Raw genomic sequence first — 17,274 nt, 5'->3', positions numbered from 1 at the left:
GGATTGAGAGGAAATAAAGAATAGCAGTAAAGATTTAGCGTCAGGCGTTTCACACATAACCGATAAGGCACATTCCGGTTTTATTGTTTCCTCCAAAAGCCACGAGCACAGTATTTGTAGATTTCATTGGATATACAGCATCTTTTCACACATATCCATCGGCAACAAATTCGCTTCGGCACCGGCGTCCAGTTTAAACTTGACATCCATTCCATTCAAATGACCTTTAACATACCATGCATTATCATTTTTTTTTTAATTCTACTGTTGTATCTGAGTTTATATGCAGGATTGTGCCAATATGGAGCAAGTCGACGTCAATATCATTCTCAATGTTGTTAACGCTTGTGTTTTTATCAAGAGTTTTGTCACACACATCTTCACAAAATGATCGTTCTTTCCACATTCATGACGGTCTACCCCATATACTGGATACTGTCTTAATTCATGCAGCTGCCCACATCTCCTACATTTATTTACAGGTTGGCTCTTATTTTTCTCTTTACTTTTGTAATTCATCATCATGCTTTTTTTTTTTTTTCTTTTTCCCCAGAGCAAATTTTTGACTTTCTGTTCACTTGAATTGCTGCTTCTGAATCCATGTGTCCTGTCTGCGTTGCCACGATCTGATTTTTTCCTGCTTCGGATGCTCTACAGATGTCTGATGCTTTCTCTAGTGTCATCCCCGTTTCTCCGAACAGTCTTTCTTTCATCCGAGTGTCATTCTATTAGACTAAATGCCAGTTTGTCTCTTATCATATTCAGTTAAATTAAATTCAATTCAATTCAATTTTATTTGTATAGCGCTTTTTACAATAGACATTGTCTCAAAGCAGCTTTACAGAAATATCAACACGGTATACAGATATTAAAGGTGCGAATTTATCCCAACTGAGCAAGACACTGAGTGGCGACGGTGGCAAGGAAAAACTCCCTAAGATGTTTTAAGAGGAAGAAACCTTGAGAGGAACCCGACTCAGAAGGAACCCGTCCTCATCTGGGTGACAACAGATAGTGTGAAAAAGTTCATTATGGATCTATATGAAGTCTGTATGGCGTTAGGAGCAGCCGTAGTCCCAGCAGTCTGGAATTAAAGAAGATTTGAGCTCCATCCAGAGGCAGAAAGGATCTGGATCTCTAGTATCTCCATAAATTCGTGTGGGGCTCGGCGAAAGGAGAGAGGGAGAAAAAATTAATCATATCATTTTCACATTGGCCAAACTCACAGTCTTTGGACTTCTGACGTAGCCCTGTAACAAACTTATCCACTGCTAGTGCGTCTGCCGTCGTATGCAACCAAAACGGATGTCCTTCAAACACAACATTTCACTGTGGGCTGCAGTGCTGTTTGAAAGCTGGCAAAATCTCTCGCATTGTACGATTTCGTCCATCGTGAGAGTGTTCTAAACTTCAAGTGCCTCTTCGCCTCTTGTGTGAAGCAAAATCGCTATTTTAACATTCTCATCTTTTTTTTCTTCAGCCCCAGTTGCCATCGTATACAATAAATGTCTTTGTTCGCACCTCCACCAATTCTCTGCCACATTGCCTGAGAGCATTAGAGGCGATGGTGGCTAAAATTGTTCCATTTAGTCCATTCATCCTTTTCCAAACACAGCTTACTTCACCGATGTGCCGTTCACCCGGTTGGATCAGGGACCCTTCATTCAGCTCCTGTTTACGTTCTCATTGTACCGCTGAGCCACCGCTTCTGACACCATGTTGGGATTGTCGTTTATGTGGATTTCTTTCTGTGTTTGCGGGCTACTTAAATTGCTGCAGACAGACTCACAGCCACACAATGCTTCATGCTTATTGTGCGTGTCTTTATTCTCAAACCACACCTCTTACACATTCCATTATATTACACGCCATGTGCTGCCTTCAGGTAAATTATCTACATATGTGATGATGCGTGTGATATCTTCAGCAGATACGGATACATAAACATATTTCAGCAGAATCGCACGGAAAGGTTTAATACAGTCTTTAATCTTGACTATGTTATCTTCCTGCAGAAAGAATACCGGGTAAGGGGCCAGTTTAACAAACACAGCAGTTTAACTGCCTGAAAATGTCTAAAACTATGCTATCTTCATTGGGAAAAAAAATATATATATATTTTATAAACATAAAAATATACAGTACTGTGCAAAAGTTTTAGGCACATGCAAAGAAATACTGTAGAGCAAAGATGCTTTCGAAATAATGAAATCAAATACATTTAATTTTTTTAAAAAAAAATACCGTAAAGAGCAGTAAACAGTAGTAAATGAAACTAAATCAATATTTGTTGTGACAAAAAAAAAAAAAATAAAAAGAGTAGACTCCGGTACAACTTGTGTGGTTTTCTAAGGAAATTAACTGGTAAGTGTTATTGAGCATCGTGCAGAACCAGCCACAGTTCTTCTGGAGACTTTGACTGTCGCTCTTGCTTTTTTTTTTGCAGCAGCAGAACCCAGCAGCCTTCATTGTGTTTTTTGTCTGAAAAGTGGTCTCTTATGTAATACGCTGCTTTCCTTCATGACATACAAACATTTTCCTGTAACATTTAATTTTGTGCTAGAAAACGAATGTTTGGGAATCTAAAATGTTTTTGTTGTTGTTGTTTTTTTTTACTGACTTAAAAAAATAAAAATCTATAACAATCTATATTTGTATTAAAAACAATAGGGTACCTAAAACTTTTGCACAGTACTGTGTGTGTGTATACGTTTTTTCATCCAGGGGAAATAAGGAACGAGACGAAGTATGCGCATGCACAGTCAGGATTGTGCTACAGACCTAATTATTTATAATTGTGTTTTAATTCATTTAAATTGAATGAGCAAGTAAAATTTAATAATGTACAATGTACTAAATGCCAAATTCATTTTTTTTCAGTGTAAGTGTGATATCCTGTGCTATAGCGAAATGGATTTAGGTATAAGTTTGTAATCAGATACTGGCTGTCTATGATGTTCATGCGCTGACGTCAGAATGAAATCCATCCATCCATCCATCTTCTATACCGCTTACTCCTTTTCAGGGTCACGGGGAACCTGGAGCCTATCCCAGGGAGCATGGGGCACAAGGCGGGGTACACCCTGGACAGGGTGCCAATCCATCGCAGGGCACAATCACACACACACTCACACACCCATTCATACACTACGGACACTTTGGACACGCCAATCCGCCAGAATGAAATCTTTAAATGTAATTTTGGCGCTTTTCATTTTTAGGGTGTAAGAAGATTTTAAAATGTTTTAAAAAACTTTACTTGTGGTTGAGATACATGTAAAAGAGAAAGATATATAATTTCAGGAATGTCTGCAGTTTTCAGAACTGTACTCCGATCAGCCATGAACTTAAAACCACTGACGGGTGAATTGATTAACATTGATTATCTCATTACAATGGCAATTGTCAAAGGTTGGGATATATTAGGCAGCAAGTGAGCAGTCAGTTCTCAAAGTTGCTGTGATGGAAATAGGAAATAAAGCGCAAGGGTAAGGATCTGAGCGACTTGACAAGGGCCAGATCGTGATGGCTGGACAACTGGGTAAGAGAATCTCCAAAACGGCAGGTCTTGTGGGGTGTTACCGGTATGCAGTGGTTAGTACCTACTAAAAGTGGTCCAAGGAAGGACAAGTGGTGAATCAGCGTCAGGGTCACGGGAGCCCAAGGGACACTGATTCACGTGGGGAGCAAAGGCTAGCCTGTCTGATCCGATCCCACAGAAGAGCTACTGTAGCACAAATTGCTGAAAAGGGTAATGAGGCTATGAAAGGAGTCAGAACACACAGTGCATCACAGCTTTCTGGGTATGGAGCTGTGTAGCTGCAGATCGGTCAGAGCGTCCCTGATGACCCCTGTCCACCTCTGAAAGTGCATACAATGGGCATCAGAATCTGGACCATGGAGCAATGGAAGAAGGTGGAGCTCTTTCTGAGTGGTCCTTGTCTCTTGGACTATTCTTCTGACTATTCTAAATCTTGCGAGGAGCTCCTGTGCGTGGCCGGTTGATGACGGAGTGATGTTGCTTCCACTTGCAGATAACGGCCACAAGGGTGCTTGCTGGAGGGCTCAGAAGTTTTGAAATACATCTGTATCCTATTCCATCGATATGTTTTGCAACAATAAGGTTGTGAAGGTCTTGGGAGAGCTTTTTGCTTTTATCCATCATGAGATGTTTCTTGTGTGACAGCTTGGTAATGAAAAGGCTTTTTATAGCCCATCAATTTACTAACCGAGCTGATATTAGTTTGCACACATAGGGGGTATAATTACTTACGGATTTCAGCTGCTTCCTTGCCTTACCTTGCCTTGAAGAACTGCTTTTTCTTAGCCTGTTCAATACTTTTTCCCCGTGTCATTCCACTTTATTACACACAACTTTATTTATGGACTTTAATGTTGTGAATTTTATATATATATATATATATATATATATATATATATATATATATATATATATATATAATGTGTATATATATATACACACACACACACATATATATATATATATATACATACACACACACACACACACACACACACACATATATATATATATATATATATATATATATATATATATATATATATATATATATATATACAGATTTCTTGAGTTAATACTGATCTCTGGTGAAAATTTCATGTGAATAACGTCATTGGAAATATATTTACTGAAAAAAGGTTGACGCATTCAGTACTTATTTCCCCCCGCTGTATGTTAACGCACCATTCTGTGTAAACTCTAGAGATTGTTGTGTGTAAAAATTGGAGCAATTTCTGAAATATTCAAACCAGCCCATCTGGCACCAACAACCATGCCACGGCTAAAGTCAGAGATCACGTTTCTCCATTTTGATGTTTGATGTGAACATTAACTGAAGATCTGCATGATTTTCTGCATTATGCTGCTGCCACATGATTGGCTGATTAGATAACTGCATAAATAATTTTATCCCAGGGCTTTGAAGATACACGAGCAAATCGTGTTTGTTGTATGGGGGGAAAAAAGCTAATTGTGTTAACGTAACTCAATTCATTCACGTGGATCCAGTGTCCAAATTATGTATTATGTACATTCAGTGACTGTTTTTTCAGTTACCATTCAGCCCTAGTAAAATAACTGATAAACTACAAGACTACAAATTGATCAGTATTTATATCGGTGTTTTCAGCGCCTGAGAAACGAGAAAGTGATCTGTGTACATCTGTTCACTCATTGCTCAAGCCCAAGTCCATTATAAACCATCTGATGCAGTTGAAGGGGGGTTCAGAATGCCACCCCACATCACTGACCACATCAAATATGCATTCTGCATGCAGTGCATGTCTTCATTAAAGCAGTATATTCCACTGTGCGGGTTAATATTGGAGTACGGGTTCTGATTAAAATTCAAACCTTGTGTAAGTTAATCGAACAGTTAGAATAGGTGTTAAAATCATGCTAATGAACAAACTTTTTCTGATTATTCACAGTGGTTATGAATTTGTCTAATAATCTGGCAGTCTGTGCAGATATTTGATCATTTTACTTACTAACCCAGTGCAATAAATCACAGAACTTATTTCTCCTCTCTCTCCGTTCTCTCTCTCTCTCTCTCTCTCTCTCTCTCTCTCCGTATACTTTTGCATGCAGAAGTATTTTTATTGGCTGTCTTACAGACGGAGATCTTCAAAACACACAGATTTCTTTACTGTTCTTTACTGACATTATAATGTTCAGCACAGACAGGATTTAATGCTGTGACTGTTAAAGTGGACAGATGAAGCTTAACGGCTCTCGTCCAGCCAGATGCCGACTTCGCATGGGTTTCACTTAATAGAGACAAGATCGAAAGCAAAAAGATGATGAGACAAAGCAGGAAGTGAAAGCATCGGCACTGTATGTCTGGCAGAGGATCACCAGTGAAGATACTGAGTGTCAGGTGATGATGATGATCACTGTTGTCAGGATTTGCAAGCAATTGCTTTTGTGTTCCTGAAATCTGACCCTAAATTTAATGCTAACTCTAACCCCGCTCATTTTACATATTCTATAAGCTTACACGCTAACTCCGAGTCACGTGAAACCAGCCAGCTGGATATCTTTTCAAACTGCTTCTCATGCTGCATAACACACTCGGAGGAAAAGCTGTCTGACCTCTTCCATTTCTCCCCTTGATTGGCTAGTGTCGCTGTGATTGATAGAGGAGAACGAGTATACCATTCCTCCTACACGGAGAGATGGCCAGTTTTGCTCTCTTGTACTCCCGGCCATGAACGGCTACGGCACCGTCAGGATTTCTTCCTCGCCATTTCCAGACTATAGGGCAAATGTTTCTGCTACACCACTGGCCAATTTTCACACCTGAAATCAGTACACAGCTCATATTATTTTAATATCTGAACGCTTTATATTCCAGTCCGGTTGAGTGATTCTGACTTTGATCAGTTGTGCATTAGACATTGTGTGGGGGAGCACTAAAGGCATACTGTTCTTACACTAATGGATTTGCATAACTAGTCCCTGCACTCACTCCGTGAATGGTTTCTTCCCACACACTGACGCTAATTAGGCGTCGGTGTATCAAAGTTCACTTGTAAGTGCTCTTTAGTAGAGAGATGAAAATCAACATAAAAACCACAGCTCTGATGACGGTAATGTGACTGGACTGATAAAGTGCCATGTATTAGTCTCGAATTATTAGTCTATTGTACCCAAAACCCTCGAAGTCCAAGTTTCGACTGATGATGATTCTGTTGGCGATTTCCTCTGATCGTTACTGTACTATTTGGTTGACCTTTTGAGGAAACTATTTGGAAAGCTAGCACCATTAACCACCAAGAGAACCATTTTTCACTCAGAGTGCAGGTCCACTTCCCATTAAATTGAGAACCACTTTAAATTCCAAAAACAAAGGCTGTTTACTACAAAGGGGGGAAAAAAGCACGAATGAAGACAGCATTTTAATTTCAACATGCACTATGTTGCTGGAGCAACAGTTTTACCTTGAACCACCAGCACGGTCATTTCTATGATGGTCTATATGCCATCAGCTCACCTAAAAACACAGATTTACCTGGTCAAAGAGAATATATGTATGCTTTAGCCCTAACCCGATATTTGGAATAGGTTGTAAACAGTTAACTCTGTGTATTTCTGTTGGCTGAACATGGCGAGCATTTCTTAGAAGAGATACATAAATGTGAACTGTATTGTATGTTATATACAGCACAGGTAAACAGGAAATTGTTTTGATTTGAGCTACAATGACATCATGATACGCAAAGGAAATTAGAACAGCTGTCTTTCTTATCAATCAACTTCCTGTTCTTTCACGATGAATGTCCGCGACATCAGCGTGGTCACCGGAAGCACAAGGGTGGTGATAAAACTGTGAGCACATTTTTATCACATTTTAATGAATGAACTGAGTTCTGTTAGCTTGATAGCTTGATAATAAGCTGGTTGAATAAAACTGTGACTTTACGTCAGCGGTCACGTATGCTAGCTCGGCTGATATTAAGGTTCCAGGAACTGAATTGGTTGAAATCTGACCAATAATTCACCGAAAATATTTCTGTAAATGTGAGAGAAGCTTTATACATTCTGAGACCAGTGAGTACAGTAGACTCGTCCAGTCTTATTTATATAGTGCTTTTAACATTTTTATGGATATTTTACGGATACTCAACAAAATTTAGAGGAGCTTACAATTTTAAAAAAATTACTAGGGATTTTCGGCAGGTTTGGGCCAAGACGTGTCACGTCACTTCAGCATAACATGCGTTCGGTCAAAGCCCTGTTAGATTCACATGCGTCGAATATGAGTACGGCTAAATGGTCTCATTTATCAACAAACATCACTGTGAAAGACCACGCAAAACAATTCCATATTATTGCGATTTCACCAATTCATGTAGCTTTCCACAAAAAAACAAACTGCTGCCGTTGCTGCTGCTGCTGCAAAAAAAAAAAACTACGCAAGTTGATCGTAAATTTGGAAAAAAGCTGCAGCAAAATCAAGCATTTTTGGCCGCAACATTCACAAAAAAAACTCTGTGGAATCCTTTACAGAATGTCAAGCATAACTTTAACATTTATAGCTTAAAGTTTCTTTGTCCATTGGCTCATCGTACTAAGGTTTGGTGGATTGATTGGCCAAGGTTATCTAAATTGTGTAACTCCTCCGAGACAGTGATTACGTTTACATGGACGGCAGTAATCTAATTATTGACCTTATTCTGAGTAAGATAATAATGTGATTAAGGTGTTTACATGAGTCACTTTTAGAATATTCTTTTCATGTACCTGTTTTACATGTTTTAGAACATAATTAGATTAACGCCACACGTTATTACGTCCCGGCGCCACGCCGTCCGACGTCCCTCCAGAATTTCACGTATCGACGTACAGTCGGTCTTCGTTATGGAACCGTATACAGTTTTGGGTGTTTTTATTTTGAATTTTTACGAACGGTTCCAGTGCGGTTAATTATTTGCCGTGCTGTACGTGCAAATAGACGACTGCTTGTAGACGTGGGCTGCGTCCCAAACCGCGTACTTACCTACTGTATAGTAGCCGAGCTACATGTATTTCGCCTGTTATAGGACTATAGTAGGTAAGTGTGCGGTTTGGGACGCAGCCGAACTCTCTTGTTCGCCGTAAAACTGCTGTGTGTGATCGTGTCCTGTCGCAAAATGCGGTGAAAACTCCCACACGACGCTCATAATGTGACGTTAATTAATGTGATTAATTCCATTTGTGTTTACTTCGAGTATGACTTTAATCGGATTAAGGTAATTAAAAATGGCTGTTTACATGGTAGTTTCTTAATCAGAGTATCGTCTTAATCGGGTTCATATCGGATTATTGTTGTCCGTGTAAACGCACTGAGCGCTAGCAGATAGAAACTTATTAAATGGAGTTTATTTGTGAGCCACAGGAGAATAATGCATCTCCCAGTGTTTGTGGTTAACTCATTTTTAAACCAAAATCCCAGATTGAACCTTATACTAAAGTCATGACATTGTGATTATTTAAAGGTTAATGTTTTATTAAGCAGACTATCCGCATATTTGAACCTGGTCGGAATTTACTTCAGATTAGTTCCAACTGATTGAATCCATTCCGGTTTATATGTGCATGTGATGTTTTTGTTTTCAGCTTGAGCTATGAGGATTAGTAACCAATCTTTAGGGTGTGTGTATACCTAGCATTTGAGAGTTGACTTTTAATTCGCTTCAGATTAGGGCTGGGCGGTACAGCTAAAAAAATATTATCACGATATAACGTTCCATATCATTCGGTATCGATGATTACTGATCCGTTTTAAACAGTGCTCTGCACATGCACACTATAAATGTCTGGCAGCTTGTTTCTCCGTACTTGGCCGGGACGCTTTTTTATTTTATTTTACTTATTTATTTTTAATTTTACAAAGCCAAAAAACTTCCATACTGGTGAGCCGACGTCCTTTTTTTATTCACAATCTCCTCAGCAGGCACTGAACTCGTTTTCACGTGGTCGTGTGTTCTGATGTCACATGGCGATGATGCAACCGATCCCCACAGATACGCAACTTGTTAATGGCTGTTTGTTTGTCACTTGTCGCACACTCCTTTATCAAGGCATATGATAGGCTGTTTATGATCCAGGGACGGCTCACGCTTGAGGGTTGTTCATGCAACCAGGCCTACTTCAGATAAGCATGATTTTGCTTATCCTGGAAATGTGAGCTCATTCTGTGACATTGAAATCTCTGCTGAATCTCTGAAGAAGGCTGATTTAAGATTACTTCTTAAGATTCTTTGACTCAGGAGAAAAATAAATCTCAGATGCAGGAATATCTCTCTTCTTTAAACATGTCGCTGTCCCGTAGGAACTATAGAGATATTATGGGGATCTCTTTTCCTGAGGTTCTACTTCCTGTAAGAAAACCGCACTTCACTTAAGGAGTAAAGCTGCAGAGTGTAGATTTGCCACGCACACGCTCATGGCCTCATGCTGACAGCAAACGATGGTGACTATGTCTCTTCTCTCCCCCTCCCCCTTTCTCCTGGGAGGGCCGTGAAAAGATTTAAAGTTTGCGACAGATGTTGGATGGACTTGGATGTATTCCTGAAGGATGCCAAGGACATCAAGCCCAACGTTGCATTTTTAATCTGTTCTGACACACTCCGAGAACATGTAAGAGCCGGGTCTGTTTTCAGAATCTGAGGATTTATCCTCTATTTTGTTCAGACCCATATTTTTAATCGCTGCTTTTTAGCAAGACACATTTTCTAAGCAGAAATGTTATCTTATGGCACAAAAGAACTGGATAATTTATGTATTTCACGGAGCTGATCGTTTCTTGCTTGATGCTGAATGAAGCGCTAATGGTTTTAGAACATGATATGCAGTAATGAGTGCGTGAGCAATATTCGGTGCAATGCAGAAGCAATACTACTGATTTGGAGGATTCGTCATGGGTAGTGGCACATTTCCATCATGTCTCCGAGTGACAAGAACTCAGTCAGTGGCCATTAGTTCAATTCCCACAGCGCCCATCTGCTCTCCACTTTCATACACAACATGATGTCCAAAAATGGAAACGCTGCAGCTGAGCCTTTTTACTGTATGTAAAACAGGCAACTTGATTACTTAAAATGAATCATTTTACTCGAACAATTGCACATCAATGAGCCTGGGTGATGACAATACAGTTTTCTGAATAGCCTGAACTATCTGTGCATATGTATAGACCTTGAGGCTTCATCAGCTTGTTTCTGAGCTTGTGGATTTATTGTAGTTTTGCCGCTGCTTCAAAACAAACATACAAACAAAAAACCTACTTCCCTGTTGGTCGTGACATGGAGGTCAGTTTGGTGCTGTGGTGTGAATGCAGAGCAACATCAGATCATTCAGTTTAATTCTTTTCACACATTTTGTAAAAGCCCTTATAAAAAATAAAAAAAAAATGAGTTGCTGTAGAAGATACGGACTTTGTTGGATGTTAATAGCTGTATCTTCACTTCCCTGTGTGTAGCACTAAAGGATGAGGGATTTGCATCCTGACATGAGACAAGTGGTTGATGAAGAGTATACTGCAAAGTGTAAACATTTAAAATTTCCCAGGGTGATTCAAGCACCTCGGTATAACATGCATTTTCCTGGCAAGACATGATTTCATATGTGTTTATCATGCATCCATCTATCCATCTTCTATACCACTTATCCTGCAGACTCGCAGGGAACCTGGAGTCTATCAGAGGGAGCATGGGGCACAAGGCGGGGTACACCCTGGACAGGGTGCCAGTCCATCGCAGGGCACAATCACATACACACTCACACACCCATTCATACACTACGGACACTTTGGACACGCCAATCAGCCTACCATGCATGTGTTTGGACTGGGGGAGGAAACCGGAGTACCCGGAGGAAACCCCCGCAGCACGGGGAGAACATGCAAACTCCGCACACACAGGGCCACGGTGTGAATCGAACCCCTGACCCTGGAGGTGCGAGGCAAGTAGGCAATATTTGCCTACTTCTCATTTGTACATTATTATATTATTTTAAATAGGGCTGAGTGTTCTGATGGTATAATATCGATATTGTGATAAATGATGTCACAATCTTGTTGATATCTTGATAAATGTTGTGTTTTTTTTTTTCTTTTAAAGAACAGTTTCAAACTCTGGTATCAGATTTGATAGCATTTTCCAAATCTTTAAAACTGTTAAAAAAAAAAAAAAAAAAAAAAAATCCAATCTATTTTTCTACACATTAAATCAAATTTCCATCAATTTTTAAATGCAACACCACTGTATTGCTGTCAGATTGCTATATGTTGTGATGCATATCAAGTATCTTAGTAATGTCTTAAGATATCATCATATGATATTTTTGTCATCTCACCCACCCCCAATTCTAAACTGATACATTTTTTTATTTTTTTTACACCTCTTGCTTTTATGCTAGATCGTATTAATACTGAACGCAAAAGTATGTAAATGTAAATTAGCCTTTTTTAAAAAAAATGAAAATGAAAATGTTTGTCCTTAAATGTGGTAGTCTAGACACTGAAAAACTCCTATACTAAATGCTCTACACAAGAACAATCTGGCAACCTTGTGGCCAATCTACCTCAAGCTTCGGGTTAATATCACGTATACAGGTGTTGCTATTAAAGTGGTTAGTGAGTGTACAGCATGGGTCAAAACCAACAGTTGCAGCCTATAAATAACTCCAGTGCCCTCAGGTATATTATAAGGTACTTGGATTAGAGAAAATTACAATAAAATAATTACTGCCCAGTTATTCAAATGCTTTGTAAATTTTGATGCATCTCTAATTCTGAGTAAGTGTTAACCTATGTCCAGCATGAGTTGTAATATAATGAGAGGTTACGTGTATTTCCTAGCCTGCTTTAAATATCACACAGTTCCTTCAAGAGATTCAGCACTGTGCACTTTACCAAAAGACTGCTCTTTCTGGATATTTTTATTACCCATATGACTAATTAGAGCTTCATTCCGAGTCAGTGTTAAGATTTAATGAGCTCCCATAATTTATTTACATTTACGCATGACCTTTTGGGTACACCTATTTTTTAAGCTGGAGCTCACTTCCTTTCCAACGGAGCCCTGGATTTTAATGGGTCATTTTAATTTATTTATATTTATTTATTTCCTCCACTAGTTTTAAGGTAGGCCATTTAATTAATAATAGGCATGCTGTAAACAGCTGTTTCGACGAGTGACCTTTTTTTTTTCTTAGCCATTATTTCGACTGATGTGAACTTAAAATACACTATAGCAGCGGTAACCCACAGCATAAATGAATAAGACCTGGTCAGCATAAATAATTCACAGCCATAATTAATGGCCATGTCCATATCAGACCATCTTGTGACCTACTGTACAATTTCAGCCAAGATAGGGGAAACGGGAGCAAAAAAAAAAAACATCAAAGAACGTTTTATATGCGAGATAGAGTTACTGTTTCAACCTAAGCAGTTGCTGTAATTTAGAGATTTAATTAACACTCAGCTTGGCTTTGATGATGTCAACAAAAGAACCAATAAAAGGTGTGATTTACAGTGTAACACTAATACCGTGCATACTCAGGGAGGTACAGCATGACATGCTGTACTACACCTACCTCAATTATGCTTCCACTTCCAGACATCTGTTTTGTACTAATTCTATACTTAATCACTGCTCTCCATGCCTGTGTCTGAATTTGGTCCCTTCTTCCTATATATATATATATATATATATATATATATATATATATATATATATATAATATATTTAGTGCACGATTTTGGATGGGAGGCATTTTATAATATTGTTCAAAATCTCATTGGGCCTAATCCGATTCTCTAGGTAGTTCTGTATATTATTACGCATATCTCACAAGCAAAATAATTGCCTTTTTTTATATTGAGACGCTGCCAGTCAGAATGATTTATGTATGATTTTACGTTTAATTACTATTATTTACCACATATCTAACAAAATAACACATAATAGCAATTAAAGACGGAAAGCTAAGTCTTTGAAGAACTTATTAACTGCTTGCACTCAGATCTTATTGAGTTAAAGTTATGAAACTTTATTAAAGGAAGGAGCTATCGGAGATTAAAACGGTTCGTTCTATATATAAGAAGAAGGGGAAAAGAGCTTGTATTTGTCACATATACATTGCAGCATGATGAAATTCTTTTTTCGCATAAGAAATTCTTTCTTCCTAGCAAGCTTAGGTCAGAGCGCAGGATCATTCGTGATAGGAGCAGAGACGGTTAAGGGCCTTGCTCAAGGGCCCAACAGTGGCAGCTTGGTAGTGCTAGGGCTTGAACCCTTAACCTTCTGATCAGAAACCCAGAGTCTTAAACACTGAGCCTAATATTATTTTCGCAATAATAATATTTTATCGTCTGTGAAATATTTCCTAATTTTGGGTCCGGTGAACAGAATAATGGGATCGTTATCTCCAAAAAGGATTAATGTGATACTTACTAAATTGCCAAAAAATAATGTGAATAAGCTTTTCTGCATTCTGAGACCATTGCCTATTTAGGAAGTCTCCTCCCAAGTGACCTGCGGGGAGAGTGATGATAGTTTGTTCAATATTGAATAGCTGACTATTCACCCATGCCAGTATATATGACATGATTGTTATACTGTAAGTGTTTCGTCATTTATTATTTTTTTTCTCTCTATCGTACGTGTGTCCGTCGTGTGGGAATGTAGATCCTTTTCCATGATATTAAATTCTGTGTTTATGAGCTTTTCTTCAAGACGACATGCCACCCGTATTTCACACTATAGACATTTGGCTCATAAACCTGTTGTTTTGGTGCGGCGTATCGATCCTCTGAGCTCAGTCCTTACTAAATCAATAGCAGCGTAATTGGAAGAGAACTGTCCTGTCTCTAATTACGAACTTGCAGCAAGTGTGGCGAAATAAGTCCCAAGTTGTGGGCATGAATCAAAGAAGAGTTAGAAGAGTTTGGTCTTTGGCTTTCCTGCACTTACTAAATCACCAGCTAACTATTAGCTTGATCATTTAATTACGACGCTCAGATCTACACTAGTATTTTAAAGTTGAAACAGACTCTAAAGCAGCCCGGAGGCAAGGCCAGAGGATATTTTTGGTGTTTCCATTAGCATTCTAAAAGGATTGATGACAGAACACTCACTGTTAGTCTGTATTAAAGAGACTGCACTGACATTGTATCTCTCTCTCTCTCTCTCTCTCTCTCTCTCTCTCTCTTCCCGACAGTGGCCTTCACTGCTGCAAGCAAAGATGAGAAAGAGAAGGTCTCAAAGGTAAGGCTGGCTTGTTTACCTGCCAGTAGGACCTAAACAACTCATGATGCTTAGTTTTATTTTTAAACTTGAAGCATGTTGTATCCAAACTTGTTAGACATTAAAGCAATGCTACCTTTGCACTCACCAGATCTCAGCCCAGTAGTACACTTCTGGGAGATTTTTGGAGTGATGTGTTAGATAGACAGCGCTCTCTACCATCATCATTAAAATACCAGCGAGGAGATTATCTTTTGGAGGAAGGGTGTTCATCGCTCCAGTACCGTTTCAGAGACTATAGGTTGTATAGTGTAGTGTATAGTGTAGGGGTGTTACGGTTTGAAACGTTTACAGTATGAGAACCTAGTTTTAAAAACATCATGATTTCACAGTATCATAATATTAATCGCGTGTTTTTTTTAAAAAAAAAAAAACAAACAAACACACGTCTCTTTTTTCTCTAGGATTCGATGTCCGTACACATGCTCAATAAGGTTGTCAGAGGATGTCTGTAGTAAATACGATCGATTTACTCGGGGTACGTGAACGCTCTCTGTGGGAGTGTCTTCATGATGTACGTGTAGTCGTCGTACTGAAAATTCCATATGTACTACACACACCTCGTTTCAATACCGAACGGTCGTTTTGACCTTTTAATGTGCATGGCTGCACAAGTTGCACTCGATCATTAATAGGTCAAGTGAACCTGTATTTATGTAGAGTATACTCAATAACTCAATAACTTCTGGAATGAGCTTCTCTGGTGAGTCCTTTTAAATGTCATCTACATTTTATTGATCTTTTCTTTAATCTCTGTCGATACTTGTTTTGTTTTCGGCAAGAAACGGTAGGAAAAGGGGCTTCCCGGAGGTAACGAGAGAAAGATACATATTTATTAAGCATATAAATATATATATATATATATATATATATATATATATATTTTTTTTTTTTTTAAAAATAGACATACAAAAATAAACATCCTTGTTATTTTTATAATTATTTATGCAGCTTATTTTAAAAAATAGTTTGTTTGCACTTGATCACTTTATCGTTGTAAGTAAATCAGCCTTTTCTCGTGATATTTTCATCCTTTTCTAATTTAATTTGTAATATTTTTGTTGTTACGGATTATAGGATCAGCAACAGCTTAGAAAGTAAAAAAGTAGCATCTTAGAAATATTTACATGAATTTCAGAATTCCTTAGTATTTTTGTACCTCCATCTATTGCTTTAATGATAGCATGACACTAGATTTTGTATGGACTCCACAAGATTGAGGTCACGTCGGAAAGATTGTCTTTACGAGATGAACGCCACGACAAATCCGTAATTAAAACGTGGGGAAACTCTGATTTTCTTTGAGCTCAGTTTCAGAATCGGTGGCGTGCCGATAAGAAAACACGACTGAATCGGTGGATAAAACTTCTGTAATCGACAGTAAATGTATCGACGGTGAACGTTTACTCGTCTCAGAAGATGATTTCTGAGGAACCTGGCAGAGGAAGAAGGTGAGAGAATGAGAGATAATAAAAGTAAAACATAAACACTACTTAAATCGATTAAATGCATAAAAAAGCAAAACAAACCCGATGCACGCTGTTTGTTCTTCATTTTCTACGAGTAGCGTTAAAAAAAAAAAAAAAAACCTTGCTGTATTATTTTGTAGTTAATTAAGAGAAGGTACACCGCCATCTTTCTCCGACCAGAGTGACTTGAACGCACATTACATCGTGATTATGACTTCCCAACTCGTAAATATGAACTTCCCAGAATGACTTGAATGCAAAAAAAAACCCCTGATCTTTTGTGGACAGGTGTTAACATGGTCAATATCACAAATTTGCTTGCATTTAAGCAGTCAAATATTTAAACAGTGCTGAATCTTGAAATACTGAATATTCAACAGCCTCCATGTTAAATTCTTCAAGATTCTAAACCATTCTGTTCCCAGATTTTCAGATGTGGTTTTATATCGGGTTCCTGCATTGGCTGTGTTTATAAGCGATATTAAACTGGCTCTGAGACTTGAAATGCTGAGAGCATCTTCCTCACCGAGATAAACTTTATCCTTCTTGCTTAAGTCAGCATTTTCTGCACTGCCATAGGTTTTACTGCTCATATCATTTTGATCTACCTTTTATCAGTTTAATACCGTGCGAAGCAGAAACGTCGCTTGATGTGAAAAACGAGAGATGGAGCAACAAGCTTGGAGATAGCGAAAGGGGGAATTACATTCATGTTGAGAACTTTGGCGGATTTACTCTCTTTTGGTCCGGCGGCTTCATGACCTGAACGTTGCTAACGCTGCGAACGTTAAGGCAGTGTTTTAGCCAAACCGATTCAACAGTAGGCTTTTATGAGCACTGTTTAATCTTGTCAGATCATGTGTACCTTGAGCAGAAAGTGAATTTGTCACACAGAAGTCTTTATTCTCCATGGCTGGATAGACACAGGGTGGTTAAATAGGACCCGATTGTAGCTGGACGGTTCTAA

At 38.6% G+C, this 17,274-nt stretch overlaps 1 protein-coding gene across 3 annotated transcripts in view; it reads left to right on the top strand.

The window, feature by feature from the left end:
- The window catches only part of b3glcta (beta 3-glucosyltransferase a), a 137,524-nt gene that overhangs the window by 12,007 nt on the left and 108,243 nt on the right, over window positions 1–17,274 (top strand). For all 3 annotated transcript variants that reach the window (XM_047161224.2, XM_017491574.3, XM_017491575.3), the window contains exon 2: window positions 14,753–14,799. In XM_047161224.2, coding sequence (XP_047017180.1) covers window positions 14,753–14,799 — 47 coding nt within the window. The remainder of the gene's footprint in view (window positions 1–14,752; window positions 14,800–17,274) is intronic.

The sequence above is a fragment of the Ictalurus punctatus genome, chromosome 17, assembly GCF_001660625.3.
Source record: "Ictalurus punctatus breed USDA103 chromosome 17, Coco_2.0, whole genome shotgun sequence".
In the NCBI taxonomy this organism is placed as follows: Eukaryota; Metazoa; Chordata; class Actinopteri; order Siluriformes; family Ictaluridae; genus Ictalurus; species Ictalurus punctatus.
The sequence above is the reverse complement of the archived record's forward strand: the minus strand, read 5'-3'. Positions and strand labels throughout refer to the sequence as shown.